We start from the raw sequence: 22,768 nt of genomic DNA, 5'->3' as shown, positions 1-22,768 counted from the left end.
GACATCCATATGTGAAGGGGTGTTTCAAAATCGTTAGAACTTGGCTAAAATACCTACTTTGTATGGTCGCCATTTCATAGAACAGTATTAACAGTATTAAGTTGTATGTTTTTTTTATAAACACGTGGCATAACCTCTGAAAAGACTAAAACATCCAAGCTTGTTAAAAACTATAGAGACATCCATATGTGAAGGGGTGTTTCAAAATCGTTAGAACAGAAAGCAGGGTTAACATTTTTACATAAGATATCACCTCTAAAGGACAAGAGGGACATATACTGAAGTTAAAATAGGTAACAGAAACTTGAGTTTTATGTTTTTTTTTAAACTCGTGGCATAACCTCTGAAAAGACTAAAAAATCCAAGCTTGTTAAAAACAATAGAGACATCCATATGTGAAGGGGTGTTTCAAAATCGTTAGAGCAGAAAGCAGGGTTAACATTTTTACATAAGATATCACCTCTAAAGGACAAGAGGGACATATACAGAAGTTAAAATAGGTAACAGAAACTTGAGATTTATGTTTTTTTTATAAACACGTGGCATAACCTCTGTAAAGACTAAAAAATCCAAGCTTTTTAAAAACAATAGAGGCATCCATAGGTGAAGGGGTGTTTCAAAATCATTAGGTCAGAAGCCAGTGTTAAATCTTTTACATAAGATATCACCTCTAAAGGACAAGAGGGACATATACAGAAGTTAAAATAGGTAACAGAAACTTAATTTTTATGTTTTTATATAAACACTTGACGTAACCTCTGAAGAGACTAAAAATTTGAAGCTTGTTAAAACCAATAGAGAAACATCCATATGAGAAGGGGTGTTTCAAAATTATCATGAAAGTTTAACCAAAGGCTTGTGATTGACATTTGTAGCCTAAATAAGATGTTACCTCTAAAAGACAAGAGGGACATATACAAAAGTAAAAATTATTTTAAGTATTCCATCAAAATAATTATAACAGAAATTAAGTTTTATGTTTGTAAATAAACTTGGGACATCAACTCTGAAGAGACTAAAAAATTGAAGTATGTTAAAAACTATAGAGAGGCATCCATATTAGGCCCCGTTTATGCACCAAGAGCGGGAGCGGTAGCGACAGCGGGAGCGATTTCTAACACCATTGAGTTAAATGGGGCTGTTTAGGCACCAAGAGCGACAGCGATAGCGGTTGACCTCCCGCTGCGGTTTCTAATTCGCCCGCTGTGTAGTTAGAAATCGCAGCGGTTGCTTGGGCGCAAGCCAGGGCTGCCAACTTGACCCACGCGCACGTGCACTTAGGACAAATAGTTGTGTTACTTATTTTGCAGAGTTTGAGTTGGCAAGACTGTGCCCCCCTTCCATTCTCCTTTAACCAACCGCTACCGCTATCGCTCTTCGTGCATAAACAGGCCCATTCACAGCGGGAGCGGGCCCGCTATCGCCCCGCTCCCGCTCTTGGTGCATAAACGGGGCCTTAGAAGGGGCGTTTCAAAATTGTCACAACAGTTAACCAATGACTTGTAAGATACCCCCTCTAAAGGAAAAGAGGGACACACTAGTTAAAACATTATGAATCAAAGTAATTAGGTATTACAGAAACTTAAGTTTTATGCTTGTAGATACGGGCTTAACTTATCACTTTTGGAGAGAACTTACAAATTAAAGTATGTTAAAAACAATTTTTAAATTTAATACTGGATACAAATTTTAACTAGAGATCAATTGGGTAAGATATATAAATGTTTCATAACTATTTTTACACGAGATGATGTGAGTTAAGAAAAAACTCTGACGGAAAGAAAACGTGTAGCTTTAGCTATAGGGTTATTTAGATTAGGCCTATAATTTATTAAAAACATGGTTAGCGATGGTGGTGAAATTCTTTCTCCTTCTGTAACAAAAGAAAACGCCAATTATTAACAATTCAATTTAAATTAGACTAAGTTGTTATATTAATGATTAAATTCTTAGGTCAATTTTAGGATGAGGAAGGCTAGGCCTATAAAACATAAACATTAACAAGATAAATTACACTAACTTCGGTCAAAAAGGGTGGCTTTTGGTCATAACATGTATATTTAGCAGTGTTTTATGGAAGCCAATGACAAGGAGGAATTTCTTGGTGGACATCGTCAAAGACCTTGCTCGGAGCAGTGATTTCGCACCAGTATCTGGGCCCCTCCGGTGACTCGTCACACATGCTTTAACAAATAGCAAAAACAAATCCAATAGAGTATGTGGATTTTTTCCCAGGAAGGCTACTTATTGGTGTCCTCGTTGCAACTGTGGTATCCATAAGGAGTGTTTCCATAACATTTTTGGAGGGCCTTTCAGGCTCAGAATAAAAATAAGAGCACACATCCCCAGTAAATAACTGGTTTCTGGCCGTGTATACATTTCGGTTTTTTTTTATTTTGGTAAAATTTGGTACAAACCTGTAAACCTATGATTATTTAAACGAGTTTGCGAACTAGCATGTTTGCACTATGGGAACAGGGGTTTTATGGGGATAAAAATTGGCTGTTCCAATTTTTGACCCTAAAAACATAAAATTTAGCAACTTCTTTCCAAACTATTTTGTAGAGCTTAAAAAAACAAATAAAAGTACCCAGTAATTGGCAAATTCTTGTAATTGGTACCTACTATTACAATATAATGGGTATAATAAGGTTTGTATTTGCATTTATACTCTGTGGCCTTTGTAAGTGTTTTTTGGGACACTTTTTTCCAACTGCAGCATCAGTCAGCCATTTACAGTTCTCAGTTTGGATGGAAAAAATTCTACCAAGTTATTCTACACCATTTTCGTCAAAAACTATAGTTCGCCCGTTAAGGTAAGCATAACTTTGTTCTTCCGTAGTTTACTTATTTATTTCACTATCATTTTCTTATTAATATCACTGGATTCTACATTAAATTCTTTATACTAACAATATGTCTTTATAACTTAACCTCTAAATTTTAGGAGGAGAAAGCTTTGTGCCAATTACTAGAAAGCAGAATGTGCTTTTCCCCAGTAATTGGCAGTTTGTGCCATTTACTAGAAACCACCCAAAATTGTAATTGGCATCATGAATTTGTTACCTTAAAAGTGCCAACTTGTCTAGGCTAGGTGAGGTAGGTTAACTTTAAAACCTTAAGGCCTAGTAAATAGCTTATTAATATTTATTTTAATACATGTTTTTTTTTTCTTTCTAGGAGCCAAAATGAGTCCGCCGCCGAAGAAAAGGCCGAAATTCCTTTATAGTGAAACTAATATGATGCTGGCTGTAGAGGCAGTGAAGAAGGGGGAGTCAGGATTTTCAACCAGCAAAAGATATCAAGTATACCAAGATCAACATTAATGAACAAAGTAGAAGGCAAGAGTCCACTTGGAAGGAAGATGGGTCCGGCACCAATTTTCGGGGAGGAGGGAGAATAGATGTTAGTGAATTGGATTAAAGCACGAGGATTTCCAGTATGGAAAGAGGATATTATAAGGTCAGTCCAGCAAATCATAAAAGAAATGAATTTGCCTAACAACTTTAAAGATGGAAAGTCAGGAAAAAATGGCTTAGCCTCTTTCTTAAACGCCATCCGGACATTGGGTCTCAAGACAGTTGAAAAATTGAGCCAGGTCAGGGCTAATGTGACAGAAGCCGGAATAAAAAACTGGTTCCAAGAAGTTGACAAATACCTAGAAAGTGAAGGTTTTAAAGAAATTCTAAATGAACCGTCCCGTATTTTCAATGCCGATGAAACGGCTTTTCAGTTATGCCCAAAAAGCGACAAAGTCATAGGCATAAAAGGGCAGAACAATGTGGTTGAAGTAGTGAATGGGCCTGAGAAAGAGAGTGTTACTCTATTAGTTAATGTAATTGCAGATGGTACAGTAGCTCCATCCATGGTTGTGTTGCCAGGTCAATGACTTCCCCAAGGATACGGACATTGCTCACGTTTAACATACTACCTGAGCAGGTTTTGTGAAGAGAACAAAATTATCCTTAAATAGCATTGCACCCAAACTCGACACATGTGTTACAGCCACTTGACGTATCTGTGTTCAGACCGTTGAAACATGGCTGGGCACAGCTAGTTCATGATTGGCAAATAACCCACCCTGGGGAACGTCTCACTAAGTTTAATTTTTCATTCCTGGTGAAAAAAGCAATGGATGAAACAGTTAAAGATAAAACTGTTCAAAATGGGTTCAAAAAGTGTGGATTGTACCCATATGACGCCGAAACCGTTGACTACACAAAAGTGGACATCTTCATTGTTATAGACACACAGAAGAAAGCAGAAATCACGATTTCTAAATCACATTCTGGTGTAAAGGACAAATCTGAGTGTAGTTCTAGGCCTAAACAATTCATTGATGTTTTAGAGTCCTTCATTAATCCAGAACAACTGAACGAGTTTAAGAAAACGTACGAAAAATTTACACCAGTGTGGATGGGAGAAGAAAGATCCCAGGACTTGTATGTTATTTGGAAGAAAGCAACTGATCAATCAAAATCTGCTGTAAACAGGGTGTCCACAAAAAATTTGTCATTCATTTCCATGACTTTCCATGACTATCCATGACCATTTACCATTGATTTCCATGACTCACGAACTTTACACGCAAATTGTAATATAACATACACACAAAAATAATACTGCCTGGATATGTTATTTTGCAGAAAATACTGAAATATGTAATAACAGATAACAATGGAGTACAATAGATACAACAATGAACTAAAAGAAACCGAAAACTCATAAAATAATACAACTGTAATAAATTGAATTGTTGAACATTTGTGAAAAATCCTGAAAAATGCTACAACAGTCCGGGTTACGGCTGACTAGAGCATTGAATGGTCCCCTCAAATCCATCCATAATTGGAAATTTCCATTACTTTCCATGACTTCTTGCCTATTTCCCTGACTTTCAATGACCAAAATTTTTTTCCATGACTATCCCTGACTTTCCAGAATGTGGACACCCTGGTAAATATTACGGAAAAACAAATCATTTCTGAAGATGACAAATCTGAAAGTTTAGTGGATGACCCCGGCATTCCTAGCAGTTTGTGTGTAATGGAAAATGCATACTGTGATGTACCTGATCATGTTCCACCCACAACGCAAGTAGCTATAAAGTTCAGCATTCTTCACCGGGTTCTTCTACAGAAAACATCTGTGGAGAAGTCCTTGAAATCCATCAGCCCTCAACATCAGGCACTGCGAATTTTGGAGTCCAGCATGATTCACCAGTTTCTAGTGACGGATCTAAACCAGTTCCCGAAAAAATGCTAAAGGCCATATCCCCTGCAACTAATGGAAAGGGAGTGCCTTCACCTTTTAAGAAACATTTATTTTGGCCAGGAACACCTAAGAAAGCCGCAAAAAGACGTAGTACTGTCCGTATGCCAAGTGTGGTATCATTGAAAAAATGGCAGGAATATGAAGAGAATAAAAGGAATGAGAAGTAAAAGAAAGAAAAGGAAAAAGAAGAAAGGAAACAGAAAAGAGAGCTGTTGAAACAAGAAAAATGCAAGACTAAACAAGGAGGAAGAAAGCGAAAACAAATAAATGATGAAGAAGAAGACTGGAAGTGTAAGGTTTGTAACGAGCGATATTCGTCTGAACTGATAAGAAAATTTAGGAAAAAATGGATAGAATGTGACCAATGCAAAGGACAATACCACTATAACTGTCTGCCCAAAAAACACCTAGATCAATACGGACTGGATGAAGATGACGACGATGATGATGAAGTTGCCTTTGTCTGCCACAAATGTGTTGAAGGCGAAGAAAGCAACTTAGCAGACTACTTAGAAGATGAGGAAGAAGATGATATGTAGTGCCTATTTACAGTTTTACTTTCAAAAGTTGTTGATAAATCAAGCCTAGGCATATATAGATGTATTTTCAACATTATTATTTTGCCAAAGACACTGTGCCAAAGACTAGGTTTCTGAGTGCCAATTACTTAAGACATATGCCAATTACTGTGCAATGTGTTTTTTTTTAGCGAATTTCCCATATAGGGAATAAGCTATTACCGTAGTACTCATGGTAAGACCTGGACACGGGACCGATTTTTTTTTTCGTTTTGAGGTCCCTAGAGGCCAAAAACACCATCCGTTCAAATTCATATATATATATATATGTGTCCGTTAGCGCGATAACTCGAGCAAAAATGATCCGATTTTGATGAAATTTGGTACAAACGTGTAAACCTACGTTTATTCGAACGAGTTCCCGAACCAGCATGATCGGACCATGGGAACGGGGGTTTATGGGGGCTTTAATGGGGTAAAAATGGGTTTTTCCAATTTTTGACCCAAAAAACATAAAATTTTGTAATTTCTTTCCAAACTATTTTGTAGAGCTTAAAAAAACAAATAATTTAGTATATTGAAGCGTTATAATGCGCCTAATAGTTACGGAGAAATTGTTAATTTAAAATTCCCATATTATTCTTATGGAGAATAAGTAAACTGTTGTAGTTTGCTTGTTTATTAACATATTTCGCCCAAATTTGGAAAATGTTTTAATTTCTTACTAACTATTAACATTTTACATAAAAAAACACTTTTACCCTCCCTGTTGCAGCAAACCTAAGTATGTGTTAAACTGATTCTATTTAAATAGGGAATAAATTTGATATTTTTATGGAGACATTTTAGTGTAAATCCAATCAGGCAAATGGAAATTCGCTTAGTCTGCAGGTTTGCTGCGGCGGGGGTATTTTACTTTTAATAAAATTTAAATTCAAGTTAAGGTTTATTTGTTAAATAAATTATCCAACCACAATCATAGTAAGTTTTTGAGTAATCCCTCATTTCTTATTTTTTTATCACTAAAATAAACTTTGCAGAAATTTTTAACCCTTCGAGTGTCCCTTGTTTTGGCCTTAATGTCTGCCTATTTTTTGCTCATTTGCAAGGTTTTATTAAAACGGATCTGAGAAGCTTAAAAACAATGTTAATTATACTGTTCTATATACCATTTTGTTTGGAAAATCATGGGCTTCAATATTATATATAAAACATAAGGAACATTTGTTAAAAAAAAAAAAATATTTTTAAAAATTTTCAAAAAAAAAAAAAAAAAAAAAAAAAAAAAAAAAAAAAAAAAGTTTGCGCTCAATGAAATTTTATAAATTATAGGCCTATAAATATTTGGAAATAACCACTTTGTTCTAAATTTTATGAGGATTACAAATATATAATCATATAGTGAGGTAAGTTATCAAATAAATAAGTTATGAGTGAAAAACAGATTTCAGTACATAGTGTTTAGCTAAGAATGCATAGCCTAACCATAGCTAGGAATCTGGCTGATAATTTACATCAATATCACTACCTACTTCTTCAGGATCATCAACCAGCCCTTCAAAATCACTGAAATCTTCTTATAATGCACCACGTATATCACTACTTTTGATTTTTAACACTAAAACAATGATAAACGTAATAAAACACATCAGTCATCGGCCCGAGGTTAACCAAGATGTTTACAAATACGCACATCAGCTGTCTGCTACAATATTTTCGGAACTAAAATGAAAAGCGCTTAGAGACAGACCTCCGGAGTAAGCTCTGAATCTGTCAAATAAAACGATAGGTACCTAACTCGATCCAGTTCAATCCGATTTTGTCAGTCATAGAGCCTTCGCCGTAAACAGTGTTTGTGAGTCGCTGCAGCGACACAAAACACTACACCAAGTGTGTTCAAATAACACTCGGAGGGTTAAACGTAAAGTTTCAACAACACTGCCAATTACTGGGTAGTTTCCTAGGCTAATTTGGTACCTATATTGAGGTGTTGACAGTACATCGATGGTAAGCGTAAATTTTACCATCGATGAATGACCTAAGTTATTGATGCTCATCCCTAATGGGTATCTACAGGGATCGTAAATTAACCCTCCGAGTGTCATGCGTCGCTGCAGCGACGCGTAACGCACTTTGTATAGTGTCGTGCGTCGCTGCAGCGACTCGCGAACACTGTTTACGGCGAAGGCTCTATGACTAACTGAATCGGACTGTACTGGATTGAGTTAGGTATCGTTCTGTCCGTAATATTCTAAGCTTTCTCCAGAGGCCTGTCTCTAAGCACTATTCATTTTAGTTCCGAAAATATTGTAGCAGACAGCTGACTGAGCTGACGTGCGTGTATTTGTAAACAGCTAGGTTACCCTCGGACCGATGACTGTTGTGTTTTATTACGTTTATCATTGTTTTAGTGTTAAAAATCAAAAGTAGTGATATACGTGGTGCATTATAAGAAGATTTAAGTGATTTTGAAGTGCTGGTTGATGATCCTGAAGAAGTAGGTAGTGATATTGATGTAAATTATCAGCCAGATTCCTAGCTATGGTTGGGCTATGCATTCTTAGCTAAACGCTATGTACTGAAATCTGTTTTTTGCCCATAACTTTTTTATTTGCAAATCTACTTCCTTATATTATTATAGATTTGTAATCCTCATAAAATTTAGAACAAAGTGGCTATTTTCAAATATTTATAGGCCTATAATTTATACAATTTCATTGAGCGCAAACTTATTTTTTTTGAAAATTTTCGAAATTATACATTTTTTTACCCAAAAAAATTTTTTTTTTTTAAATCTTCCTTATGTTTTATATATAATATTGAAGCCCAAGATTTTCCAAACAAAATGGTATATAGAACAGTATAATTAACATTGTTTTTAAGCTTCTCAGATCAGTTTTAATAAAACCTTGCAAATGAGCAAAAAATAGGCTGACATTAAGGCCAAAACACGTGACACTCGGAGGGTTAACAAAACTAACTAACTTAAAGGCAAATCATCAAAATTAAATCCAAATTGCCTAGGCTACAACCAAATTGGTATGTGCCTTACTAGGCTGAATTGAACTGTTCATTCCTTAGTCCATAAGCTTAAACAGCGACGGTGCATTTAGACCTAGACCTAAGCTTGGCTTATGACCTAAACACAAACAAAGGTTCCTAATTCCAACGTGAAAAGTGAAATTTCTTCTCCATCTCAAGTTCCAAGGACTCTTCTAGCTAAGATCAGCTCCGATCCGACTCCCACCAAACCACAATAATTAACTTACCATTACCCATTACCGCATTACCTACCGACCAACCAAGACAAAGACCCACGCCCAAAAAACACTCTCAGATCATCTTCGACATCTTCTTTCTTAGACTGTTACACTGTTTACTCTACTCGACGATCACACATGTAGCACCCTACCTAAGAACCTAAGGGACTATGTTTACTATGCTACTATGCTATAACCTAAAACCTAACCTCTTCTCTTCTCTTACTCTTGCTAACTTTCCACACAGACACAGAAAAGACTCAGTCTTCCTCCCTCCGCTCCGTCGCAGAGTCAAGGCAGTGTTGCCACCCTGGACCTGTGACAATTCCCCATCTGACTAAGAAAAAATCCCCAGCTAAAGCAAAAATCCTCCAATAATCCGCCAAGTCATAAAATCTATAGAAAGTCCCCAATTTTCCTCCATCCATCATCCAAATTCTACAAAAATCCCATTTAACTACCAAATATCCCGAATTCATACCTATCTATGCCATATTATGTGGGTAAAAATTCACTCTCCGTGATTATATTACACTATGACATACATATTTTATTATTCACTCCATATTAAATGTGCTGACGAGGAAAAATCGCCATTTTATCCCCAGGACCCCAGCTACAGTAAAATTCCTCCAATTTTCCGCCAAGCCATAAAAATCTAAAGAAAATCCCCAACTCTCCTCCATCCAACTGGCAAATTCTATAAACATCCCCTTTTAACTACCGGTACCATGGTACCAATGATTAAAATATATTATTTAAACATACATACATTCACTCCATATGAAATGTATAGTAACTACTACAGTACTATATAGAAGTAGGTAGGATTGGGACTGATAACATTTTCAGATTTCCTTCTTAAATGATTCCCCCTCAGTTAAAGGTTGTTCTATTGATCACTGACTTTCTACTCCTCATTATTAGTTTTATAATCATACATTTATAATAGCCTATATTACAAAATGAGTCATGTTGTATATTCCTACTAAATCTCAGGACAATATTGTTAACAAAGTGTTTGCATAATCTATTCTGCCATTCCGCGGTTTTATTTGTCTGAAATCCCTCTTTAACTATATTAACCTTATTCCTGACTCAAAACATTGTGCTCAAAATCACAATTCTCCAATAAATTCGATAACATTTCAGTAATCCGCAAAAATCCTTCAACAGACACAATCCACCAAAAAAATCCCCAAGGCTTAGAAAAATCCCCAAAAGTGGCAACACTGGTCGAGAGTCAGTACTTTTTCCGATTTCATTTGTTTTTTCAGTTTCCGTTTGTTAAGAAGAATAAGAACAATCAAGTTTGGCTCTTTTGTTGGCAACATCGAACACAACTATATAAGGCACATTCTACAGGCACCATGGTTCGTGTAGAATGGGCCTTAGAACCTTAGATTAGAATCTTTGGATGACGTTCAGATTTGATTCACTGGATGGCCCCCACAGTTGGATACCATACGTCCAGTCTGCAACATTTGTGAAGCTATCACAGGGTTTTCATGATATGCTATAATGCGCAGTATCACCAGCAAAGGTTGCAATTTCGACATTAGGATTTTCAGGGAGGTCCGCCGTAAACAATGTGTAGAGAACGGGTCCCAATACACTTCATATTGGGAAACTCCTGCTTGAATTTCGTGAAGTGGGGTAACAATATCACCTAATTTTACTCTGAAGTGTCGATGGAAAAGGTAAGACCTCATGAGAATGAAAAATGTGTGGGGAAGATTAAGTTTTAGTTTGTAGAGTAAACCAGGATGCCAAACTTTGTCAAACGCTTGACTCACGTCAATGAACACAGCAGAAGAAAACTTCTTGGTCTCGATATCCTCTTTGATAACATCCACCACCCGTTGAACCTGCTCAATGGCAGAATGTTCTTGCTGAAATCAAAATTAATGATTAGGAATTAAGTTCGATTCATCAATCACAAAACGAAGGCGCTTTAAAAGTCTTTCAAAAACCTTTGAGGCAATGAGCCTTTGTAGGGGAGGAGACTGATAGGTCGGTACGAACTAACTTGATTTGGTGGTTTTCCATACATTGACGTACGTATCCCGTCAACAACTCGGTGAACCATAGCATAAACATGAAGAGACGGAATCCCAATCACCTCAAAATCTTATGTATGCTTTTAAAGAGGGATTTCCTAAAGGAGAGGATTTTATAGGAAATATGGTTTTGAAATTGAGATATTATTCTCGGCCAGGGGCCCATCAGGCATAACTTAACTTTTTGGTTTATTAATTTATTGTTGTTGACAGTGCTTTACAGCTATTTCCAATGCTTAAAAGTTACTTTGTTATTGCATGGAATTTACTTATTGTTCATCATACCTAGCACAGATGGTTGGGCCAACGTTGGCCAACTGTGGGACAGTTGGTTGATGGTTGGTTGGAGCTTCCACAACCAACCATTCGTTGTCCAACTGTATATCTCGTAGTTAGGCCAACCAATATTTACAACACTGTGGACCAACATTGGTTCATTGTTAATGAAATAAATTAATATGCATTGCTGGGTATCATACATCAAGCCAACCGTTGTCCAACAGTTTTTCACTCTGTTGGACCAACAAAAGATACTTTTGTTGGACCAACGATGGTCCATAGTTGAGTTTACACGACTTTTATTCTCTGGATCTAGCTTTCACAACATAATTATAATAATAATGCAAATATTTTTTTAATTAATATTCTTTAACTTATATTTGCAACAATTTAAGGGGAAAGAGTAATTAATCATATAACAGTCAATTATAATAGTATTAATAATCTATATTCAAATACCAGTATCCTCTCTAACTCCCCCCCCCCCCAAAAAAACTACTTATGATGCCTTAACAGATTAACAGAATCATATTATACTGTGTAGTATCAAAAATGTTTTAAGTATTGCGACCATTGCAACTGTCGGCTACTCTTTCACCATTTGAAAACTCTCAATATCATCAATCACAGATAGCTCAGTGGTAAGGTAAGTGCTCATAAGTCGAAGGACCCGGTCTGGGCCAAAAAATTTTGTTCTAGCTTTTTTTCAAAATTTGTTTTTATGATCTATTTAATCAATTTACTCAACTAATAATTATGCTTTTCATACGAAATCTTTATTATTTTGTGTGAAATAAAACGGTTGGTTGGATATCAGTTGTGTTATGGTGAGTTGCCCATCAGTATTTTTGGATGGTTGGGCCATTGTTGGACAATGGTTGGTTGGAACAGTTTAAAGAGGTGACATTTCTACCGTTGGCCAACTGTGTGGCTCCACAATTTATCAACGTTGGCCCAACCATCTGTGCTACATGGGTATTTTTATAGGATTGTAAAGTAAATAAATAAAATAATACATGTTTTACCTTTACGAGTATAAAATGAGCTCTTAGGGCATTTAAAAAAATCAAGCTCCTATGGTACCGATGGCATCTATCCTGTGTTCTTGTAGGAGGGTGGGGACCAGCTGATACTCCCCTTGGTGCGTCGATATTAGTAGATAGACGATCAATAAAGGATAGGGTCCTTGTAAGCCATCCTTTGCAGCCAAACCAACATGCCAATCAGAAATAAAAGTCGTGCGAAACCGCCCTGCATGCACTGGTTTGTAAGATTGAAAATGCTATCTCGAACAAGGTAATAGCGGTGGCTGAAATTTTTTTATATAGAAGGAGCTTCTGATAACACTAGTACTCGCTCTATTGTATCAAAGCTGATGGTGTCAAGGAATGTGGAAAGCACTGTTGTGAGGTGGGGAAGGCAACATACTTGAAAGTAGGGGAGCGCAAGCATCATCTTGTGGGTCGGTGAGAGAGTCCAAGGCCCAAAGAGAGTGTACACAGAGTGGCGTCTTGTCACCAAATCTGTCGAATCTGGGGGTTGACGATCTCCTTTCCGAGCTCAATACACAGGGAATGTACGCTCAAGGATATGCTGGCGAGATTTTTGTCCTAATAAGAGGAAAACTTTTTAACACTTACCTTGAACTCATGCAGAGGGCATTGTCATAGTGGAAAGTGGTGTAACCAGGATTGTCTGAGGGTCAATCCAATCCAATGAATACCGTAATGGTACCATTTACAAGGAAGAGAAATTTTGATATTACTAGAGTACCAACTCTCTTTGGTAATCAGATCCAGGTTAAGAGGAAGTTCAAGTACCTAGGAATAAGGCCGGACGACAAGCACGCCTGGAACAGCCATTTGTCACATGTAACGCAACGCTATCAGACCACACTTATGATGATGAGACGGGCTGTGGGGAAGACATGGGGTCTCACCTTACAATAATGACTAACTGGCTATACACTAGGGTTGCAAGAACAATGATGGTGTATGGCTCGATAGTCTGGTGGACCAATGTAATGTAAACTACCGCTGTAAAGAGACTACAAAAGTTCCAGCGAGTGGCATGCCTTAGCACCACAGGAGCCATTAGAGGTAGGTACTCCAACTTCAGGCCTGGAAGTATTGCTAAACCTTCCACCTCTCGACATTATTGTGAAAGGGGAGGCAGGGATGGCATCCTTCAGAATGGGTTGTAGTGGCAACTGGAAGTATGCTTCCAGTGAGCATACAAGGATTGTGGACTCAGTGCAGATAGACACCTTGGAAATGCTACCAGACAGAATGGTGAAAATCACAGATCTAGAAAAGCCATACAATGTCATCATTGTTGACAGGGCTGCCTGGGATAAAGGTAAACCTGAATACATGAAAAGGGGGATCACTTGGTATACTCGAAAAAGCCAACAGGCACTGGGGCTGGAATATATGGAGTCAGACCCAAGGTGCAGTCATGCGTAAGCCTGGGGAAATTGGCTACCTCTGCATTTCAGACTGAAGTGGTTGTCCTGTCCAAGTGTGCAAGAGTGTGTTTGGAGCGTGGTCTGACAGGCCACAACATATGCATGAATTCGGACAGCAAAGCAGCACTAATGGCACTTGACAGTTTTGACTTTACCTCTTAGGCAGTATGGGACTGTCATCAGGCTATGAAAGCCCTGGGAGAGAACAAGGTTATCCTTAGTTGGGTTCCAGGGCACAAAGGTATTGCTGATGGCAACGAGGAAGGTGACGAGTGGGCAAATAAAGGAGCTGAAAGCCCGATCATGGGTCCAGATCAGACGTGTGACATTGCTTACAACACAGCACAGAGAGATGTTCACCAAAGGATGGGCATAGAACATCGAGGAGGAGACAGCCTTCCACGTGATATCTATATGCCCAGCCCTACAATGTCTGCGTGAGAGATCCCTTGGCCTACTGTAGATCAAATGGCAGAACAGGAAAACATACTTAACAGGATCTCATGGTTCACTAAGAACCTGGGATTTGACGAACTGACGGAGAATAAGGAACCGTGAATGAGGATGAGCAATAAGCTGTTAGCTGCGAAGCAATCCCATGGTCTGCTTATAAGCCTGGCCAAGGCCGCCTTTAACTTCAGGCCGCGGCCGACGAAGTAGCTACGTCGAAAGTAGGGTTGTAACAACTGTTTTGTTTGGAAGCAGCTAATGGTATTTGTGTATATTTACAAGAGCCTAGTCGCTGGACTATGAAAATATTGACTTGCTTTATATGCGCAGATATAGGATATAGATTTTCAATTCATATTGTTTTGACTTTCAATTCTGTATGTTTTATTTTCAATATTTTAATAAATTTATGTTCATAAATTTAAATTTAAAACAATTAAGTGCGATTTAATGAGCTGATGTCACCTGTCTGCCATGTTATCTTATGGAACGTATGAAAGTAAACGCCCCTACTTGCCACGTTGCCAATTCTACCAGGCCGCGGCCTGGCTCTCTTAAAATACCCCCGCCGCAGCAAACCTGCAGACTAAGCGAATTTCAACTTGTCTGATTACATTTTTACTAACATATTTCCATAAATAAGACCTTTAAGACATATTTATTGCCTATTCAAATAACATTAGATTTCACGAGTACTTAGGTTTGCTGCTACGGGGAAGGTAAAAAGTGTTTGCCAAGTTTTATCAATATATATCCATAAACAAGTAAACTACAACAATTTTCATTTTCTCCATAAGAATAACATGGGAATTTTAATTTACACTACTTTTGAATTTTCTCCGTGACAGTCAGGCATACAACAGCGCTTCAATATACTAAATTATTTCTTATTTAAGCTCTACAAAACGGTTTAAAAAGAAATTGCAGTTTTTTTTGTTTTTAGGGTAAAAAAACGCCATTTTTACCCCATAAAACCCCATATAAACCACTGTTCCCATGGTCCGATTATGCTGGATCGCGAACTCGTTCGAATAAACATAGGTTTACACGTTTGTACCAAATTTCATCAAAATCGGATCATTTTTGCTTGAGTTATCGCGCTAACATACACACACACACACACACACATATATATATATAAATAAATAAATATATATATATATATATATATCCTACTAATATTATAAATGAGAAAGTTTGGATGTATGGATGTATGTTTGTGACAAGTGAACGCGAAAAATACTGGTCGGATTGGGCTGAAATTTGGCATGATGATAGCTCACATTCCCGATTAACATATAGGCATATTCTTATTTCAAAAATCCTTTCGGGCTCCGCCCCAGTGGCTCTGGAGTTTCCCATGTTAACCTTATGAGAAATGGAATTATTGAATCTTAACAGCTGTTTCAATTAATTAAACAAGTTGGTTCTGTTCTATGATGTTCAATGGCATTAAAGTTACAAGGATTACCAAAAGGGTGCAGCAATATTATTTCTTTTACATTTATGACAACAGCTAATTTGCAACCAAAAGGTGAGTGAGCGTAGCGAACGAACTTCAACCTAAAGGCGAGTTAGCGTAGCGAACGAGCTAACCTGAAGGCAAGTGAGCGCAGCGAACGAGCTCCAACCTAAAGGTGAGTGAGCGTAGCGAACAAACTTCAACCAGGACGTGATTGAGCCATGCGAACGAGATAATCTTGAAAATTAAGAAGTTAAACGGGGCAAAGCCCGCGGGTTACAGCTAGTATATATATATGAATTTGAACGGATGGTGTTTTTGGCCCCTAGGAACCTCAAAATGAACAAATAAATCGGTCCCGGGTCCAGGTCTTACCATGAGTACTACCATGGTGAAACATTCCTTTTTTCCTTCCACCATGGAGTACTACGGTAATAGCTTATTCCCTATATAGGAAATTCGCTAAAAGGGCTTGGCAGATTATAGTTATTTGTGCAACTAGTGAGAAAAGTGATCAATTGACTCACTCGAGAGAAATCCTTACTCACGAGCCGTAGGCGAGTGAGGAATGGTTTCTCGAGTGAGGCAATTGTACTTTGAACTCGAGTTGCACATTATACTTTTCCTACAGTTACCATAAAAAAAACCAAATGAATTGGTGAAGAAACATAGCCTATTTTTACACAGAAGTGAACTTTTAATATAACATTTAATGTGAAGTGACAAATACAACAGTACAACAGCTGACCAGCTGATTTACAGCCAGTGCTGCCAACGTATTTCGCGCGCATACGACGTTGCCTGCATGTTACGCGCTCACTATTTCGTACCTTCACGTTGAAAATCTGGAGTGAGACAAAGTAATTAGAGTGAGAGGAAATCTTGCCTAAAACAAATCTACAAAGAGTATAAGACTAACCTTGCAGCAGCACTCAGCTCCAAAAACGACAAAATTTATAAGGAAATTAACATATATCTGAAAGAAATAAATAAGAGACTTTAAAGAGACAAGAAACCTTCCAAACACCAACTGCACATAATTGTCACATTTATGTTGTCCATTCTTGGGATTCTTCATCCGTGGCCCCCCTCCCCATTTCTGGGTTAGGCAAGCCTGACGGGCCCCAGGCGAAGAAGATACCTTCTCTCCCTTCCCTAAATCCCAGGAACCCTAGATTTCCTATCTGTTTTACACATGTATGAAAAAAAATAACGTAACAAACCTCAAAAAGCCTATTGTGTGCTCCGTAACAAAAAAAGAAACATAACAATCAAAATAATAACAACATTAATGTAAACTGTGTAACTAACATAACCTAACCTTTGTTACAGAAAGTGTCAAATGCCCAAAGACAACCACAGAAGGATTCAGTGAGTAATAGTTAACATTAGACATCGAACAGGCTGCGTGGAGCAATTATCCAAGCCTTGAGCCATAAGAGCTCAGAATAAGAAAGAAAAAAAAAAAAAAAAAAAAAAAAAAAAATGTTAACATTGTTTCACTGATGAGCGAATTGGCCACTTTGCTTTCTCAAATCAGTGAGAGAACATGTGCATTGTTAGGTAACTGTAGGAAAAAATATTACCTTCACCTGACAAAAAAAGTGAATCGTTAAAATACACCACATGTGAACAATAACCAATTTTTCAATAGAATTGTTATTTTGGTCACTGTTAGTCTTTAAATGTGATTTATTTTGTATTTTTTGACTTATTCTGAAACAATAGTTGTTACACTGAGAATTGGTTCATAGATAAGGACTTTTTTTAAATTTTTTCACAATACATCAAAGCATAATACAAGCGTCTACAGCCTGACTGATCACTTATTGCAAACGAAAAAAACTGGCCCATGAAGAAGAAGAACCATCTTGTTGATGACTGCGGTCTGTCGTCTCTTAAGCACGGGTCACACTAGGCTGTTTGCCAGCCGCTGGTGATCAGCAGCTGGCACCAGCATCACCGGCTCACCAATCCAGTCCAGGCTGAGTCAGCTCAGTGTCAGCTGCGAATTTTGTGGTCACATTAAGCTGACAGTCGCGGCTTCTTTCAATTCGCCGCTGATGCCAGCCTAGTGTGACCCGTGCTTTACTTAGCAGCATAAACAAAGTCAACAAACAGACTCCCAGATATAAAACATAACCTCAACCCTCAAAACCAACTAATATTTTGTAGTATATTATTTCACCTTGAATCCTACTAACGTACAGTATATAAATATAAGCTATTTTTAATGTTGACGTTATCATTTATCTTATTGTTTTTTTAAATTATTGCTACACCATTTGTTACTTTGATTTCCAAATTAGTAAGTTAGGTTCTAAACAAACTAGACAGTTCATACTTTCTTGGTTATGAGGGTTAACCTAGTTTAAACCTACCTGGATAGTATAATTTTATGTTAACAAACCAAATTTAATTCTGATTAGATGAAACCAATGGCAAATCTATAACACTAGTCCTAATGCCCCCACGAGCCCCCTTTCTTAAGGACAGCGGAGGCGAACACCCACAAGTAACAAGTAAATGTGTTGAATCGAATTTGGGTACAGTTTTTTAACTGGGCTACGCTAATATTGATTGAAACTATCGACTCGATTAGTAAACCTTTCATGCGATTTTTTCACCATCAGCAAGTTTGGTTGGTTAGGTTAGGTTATGATAGTTTAATTTTATAATAGATATATTTTAAAATATCGATTATTAATCAATATTTTCAATTCGATAGTTTCAATCAATGTTTGCGTAGCCCAGTTAAGAAACTGTACCCTTGAATGAAATTACAAATTTTTGAAGTAGATTGGAAAACATTGCCTCTTGTATTCACTTCACTGGAATTGGGGTTTGTAATTATTGTTGTTATTATTATTATTTTATTGTTTATACTTCCATACTTACATTTCAAGTATTTAAATTTAACCTTTTTTATTTTTGAAAGGAAATACAAGGTGGTGTGTTGCTAGCCTACTTAGTGGTTAGTGTCTTCGACTTCAGAGCAAGAATGATAGGTTCGATTTCTGACACATCATCCACAACATTTGATGGGCTTGGACCGCTTTACCTTGAATGTTTTTGTGATTAGCTCTCCTACAAAATGCCTCTGGTATACAGAGAACAGTGTCAAAAAAGAAGATAAAAATTTAGAAATTCATTCCAACTGCAATTTTTGTGTATGGCGGCCACAGCCACTATTAGATTGATTAAGTTAGGTCATAACAAACAGTTTACAAGTATATCCTTCATTACATTTGAATCCAAGGATACAGGAACAACTTTTCCAAAGACAAATTTCCTTCCACCAAATACTGCTCTAACTTGGCAAAGGTCAGATTTTTAACAGGAGTGGGCAAATTGTTTAACACTGGGTCTTCACCAGACCACAAAGTTTGTTTGGGTACTTTCCTGTTAAAGGGAACATTAATTATTATCGATGATTTCTTTTCGATTTATCGATATTTTTGTTTTACTTTACGATCCGTATTCCTTCTGTTTTAATATCTTCAAACACATTTAAATTACAAATTAAGAACTAACCTTGTTTAGGCAAAAATAATAGCCCATACTAACCAAACTTGCTGTAGGCTAAGTTACCATTTCAAAATTCCATTTGATAACAGAAAATGCATATGGGGAATAGGCTATCAAACGGGGCTAATGGAAAGTTGAAATGTTACAGCAAGTTTGGTTTGTTAGCTTAGTTTAAAAGAGTTTTATTTCATTACAGTAAAATGCACTTTGGCATGTAGTATTTAATGATTTTTATAGCATGTAGCATGAACTATATTATTACTGCGCTTAAATTTACTTTGTTCTATTTTGTCTTTGATGCTCTATTTTTGTGTTATTTGTGTGTCATATTAATTGTACCTGCAACTGAATCAACTTAAATTATTGAATCTAGTAGTTATTATTACATGTAACTTAAGCGGCTTTGAAAGAAAAATGTATCATAATATTCTGTATACTTAATCAAACATATTTTGTAAAGTGGCGATTGCCGTATGTACGAATAAATAAATAAATAAATAAATTACAATATTTTTTGGGCTGCACTTTACTTTAGGTCCTACAGTCATTCGAATGCAAATATCGATTATTCTATTGTTTCATTCGATATATCGAATGAAAAAATCGATTAATCAATATCGATCGATATTTTCATTCGAATGAGTGTAGGACCTAAAGTAAAGTGCAGCCTTCAATTTGTTATAATCAATATATCGGATAGAAAACAAATCGCGTATCTGTTGGCACAAACAACCGAATGAAAATAACGATCGATAGGCTATATCGATTATTCGATATATCGTTTGGTTAGTTAGGTAAGGTTAACCTAACCTAACTAACCAAACGATATATCGAATTAAACAATCGAATAATCAAAATTACTCATTCGGTTGTTTGTGCCAACAGATATGGAAGTGTACCCTTATTCGGTTGTTTGTGCTAACAGATACGGAAGTCCACCCAAAAATCGTATTACAATCTCTCAACAGTTTCATCCATTGCACTTTCATTGTAACTTATGTAGCCTGCATTCATGTAAGTTAAATAGCATTGCCTATGGTGAAAGACTCAACGGACATTTTAAATGTTTAGATCTTTGCTATGGAGTGTAAAAGAATGCTAAGGAGCAAGAATTCATAGGCTTGGCCGGGAGGTTAACCATGATAGACATAGGCCTAAATGTCTTATTTTTAATTATCATTAAGAATAAAATGTAAAAATTGAGTAGGCATAGGCATACACTAAAAAACATTAAAGGGGCAAAATTACAAAAGGATAAAAGTACATTTTTATAAAGTTTAGTAAACATGCTATTTATTCACAGAAATGGATTTTAATTTATGCAGTAAAAATGTATAACACTACCCACAAGATTAATATTTTACAAAAGACTACACAATAGGATAACAAAACGTAAATATCACAACTTCTACATGTCCAGCGATCATAAATAAATATCACAAGGAAAAGAACTTCTTTTTAATCATTACATGGAGATGGAAACAAAATGAATAATTGCAATGAAATAGACAAAATCAAAATACTACACTTTTGATGTAATGGAAACAAACAAACAGCTAAACCAAAACACAGCCGACAGCCAGAACGATACGATACGTCACGTCATAAAATCAAGCAGACAATAGTTATTTGTGCAACTAGTGAGAAAAGTGAGCAATTGACTCACTCGAGAGAAATCCTTACTCACGAGCCGTAGGCGAGTGAGGAATGGTTTCTCGAGTGAGGCAATTGTACTTTGAACTCGAGTTGCACATTATACTTTTCCTACAGTTACCATAAAACAAAAACATTTGTGAAGAATCATGAAGAAACATAACCTATTTTTACACAGAAGTGAACTTTTAATATAACATTTAATGTGAAGTGACAAATACAACAGTACAACAGCTGACCAGCTGATTTACAGCCAGTGCTGCCAACGTATTTCGCGCGCATACGACGTTGCCTGCATGTTACGCGCTCACTATTTCGTGCCTTCACGTTGCAAATCTGGAGTGAGACAAAGTAATTAGAGTGAGACAATGTTAACATTGTCTCACTGGTGAGCGAATTGGCCACTTTGCTTTCTCAAATCAGTGAGAGAACATGTACATTGTTAGGTAACTGTAGGAAAAAATTGTTTCTTCTTCTTCAGTGGCTACTGGCCAGTTTTTTTCGTTTGCAATAAGTGATCAGTCAGGCTGTAGACGCTTGTAAGCAACAACAAGATTTTGATAATGAAGCTCATGAAGCATCAAGTCAAAGCTAACAAATTAACTTCCACTGGATATAGTACTATTACTTATTTTTTAAGCAATTCTTGTTACTCCATGGTATAGCTGATTGAATGACGTTTTAGCAGAAGAAAAGTCAGGCAGGAGATTGGAGAAAGCGTAGCGTCTAGCGTCCGTCAGCAGCAAGCAGGACACCAAGTGTATTGACTCCCACTGTGACGAATTTTGTATTTCCAAGTAATTGCTTCCTGAACTCTTGCGATCTAACTCAAATTACATTATACTTGATTTTGTTATGTGTACATTTCTATTCTAATTCTGTGTGATATACTAATCTGAGCTTTTGGACTATTCAACATGGATGATCTCCCAAGTGAATACGATGTTATTGTCATTGGTACTGGTAAGTTTAGGATTAGTTTTATATATTTACCAAGCTAGTTAACGAGTTAACCTGAGATCACAAGAACTATAGAGATATTACACTCCTCTATCTTTGGGGGCTCTCTTAGGGAATTTCTACAAAGAGAAGTAAGATTACTAATTTTCGTAGTTTTCATTCCAAGACCTAGGGCAGGGAACACCATGAATACTTGAACAGACTTGGTGTGGATCATAAACATAATAAAAACAAATGAAAGTTATTTGGATAATTAGTGGGAAAAGTGGCACTTTGCTGCACACGAGAGAATTGTTTACGCACTACCGGTAGCTGTAGGCGAGTTTGGAAAGTTTCTTAAGTGCAGCAAAGGCAGTTTGCACTCACTTTAGTTACACATTATATTCCTCCTACAGTTACTATAAAGCATATAAATAATTAGTATTTCAAACACTGTACACCATGTTCTTAGGTAAGGTTAAATCCAAACATTGAATGAAGTGGGAAACGCTAAACACCAGCTAACTTAAAGTTAATTGTAGTCGTAATATTTAAGCGTTGCCAACTTATTTTCAAGCGTTCTTGTATTGCGTGCCTAATAAAATCACACTGTTTTGTGCTGTTTGTTGGAATACTGGTTTGCGGCAAAAGTAAAAAGTGTGCGGCAAAAGTAAGTAGATGCAGCAAGCAACTTTCTGTGCTATAATCAGTGCAAGGAAGGCCACTTTGTCAGGAGACTGTAGGGAACTTTATTTAAAATTGCTTAAATGGAACTGCCTAAACATATGTTAACCCTTCCCAGACGGCCTATTGTATACTTACAGACAACAAAATTATTTTATTTAGGTTAAATAAAAACTAAGTAAATAATATTTTTT

At 36.8% G+C, this 22,768-nt stretch overlaps 1 protein-coding gene across 1 annotated transcript in view; it reads left to right on the top strand.

Annotated features, from left to right (window-relative positions):
* The first annotated feature begins 21,692 nt into the window (after positions 1-21,692).
* LOC128986301 (rab proteins geranylgeranyltransferase component A-like) overlaps positions 21,693-22,768 on the top strand; it is a 37,578-nt gene continuing 36,502 nt past the window's right edge. Inside the window, exon 1 of the mRNA XM_054406596.1 lies at positions 21,693-21,914. Coding sequence (XP_054262571.1) covers positions 21,869-21,914 — 46 coding nt within the window. The 5' untranslated portion in view covers positions 21,693-21,868. The remainder of the gene's footprint in view (positions 21,915-22,768) is intronic.

The sequence above is a fragment of the Macrosteles quadrilineatus genome, unplaced genomic scaffold (genome assembly GCF_028750875.1).
Source record: "Macrosteles quadrilineatus isolate MER2022 unplaced genomic scaffold, UCM_ALF_1.0 Scaffold_2__2_contigs__length_208266976, whole genome shotgun sequence".
Classification (NCBI taxonomy): Eukaryota; Metazoa; Arthropoda; class Insecta; order Hemiptera; family Cicadellidae; genus Macrosteles; species Macrosteles quadrilineatus.
Note: the sequence above shows the minus strand (reverse complement) of the source record. Positions and strands in the feature narration are given on the sequence as shown.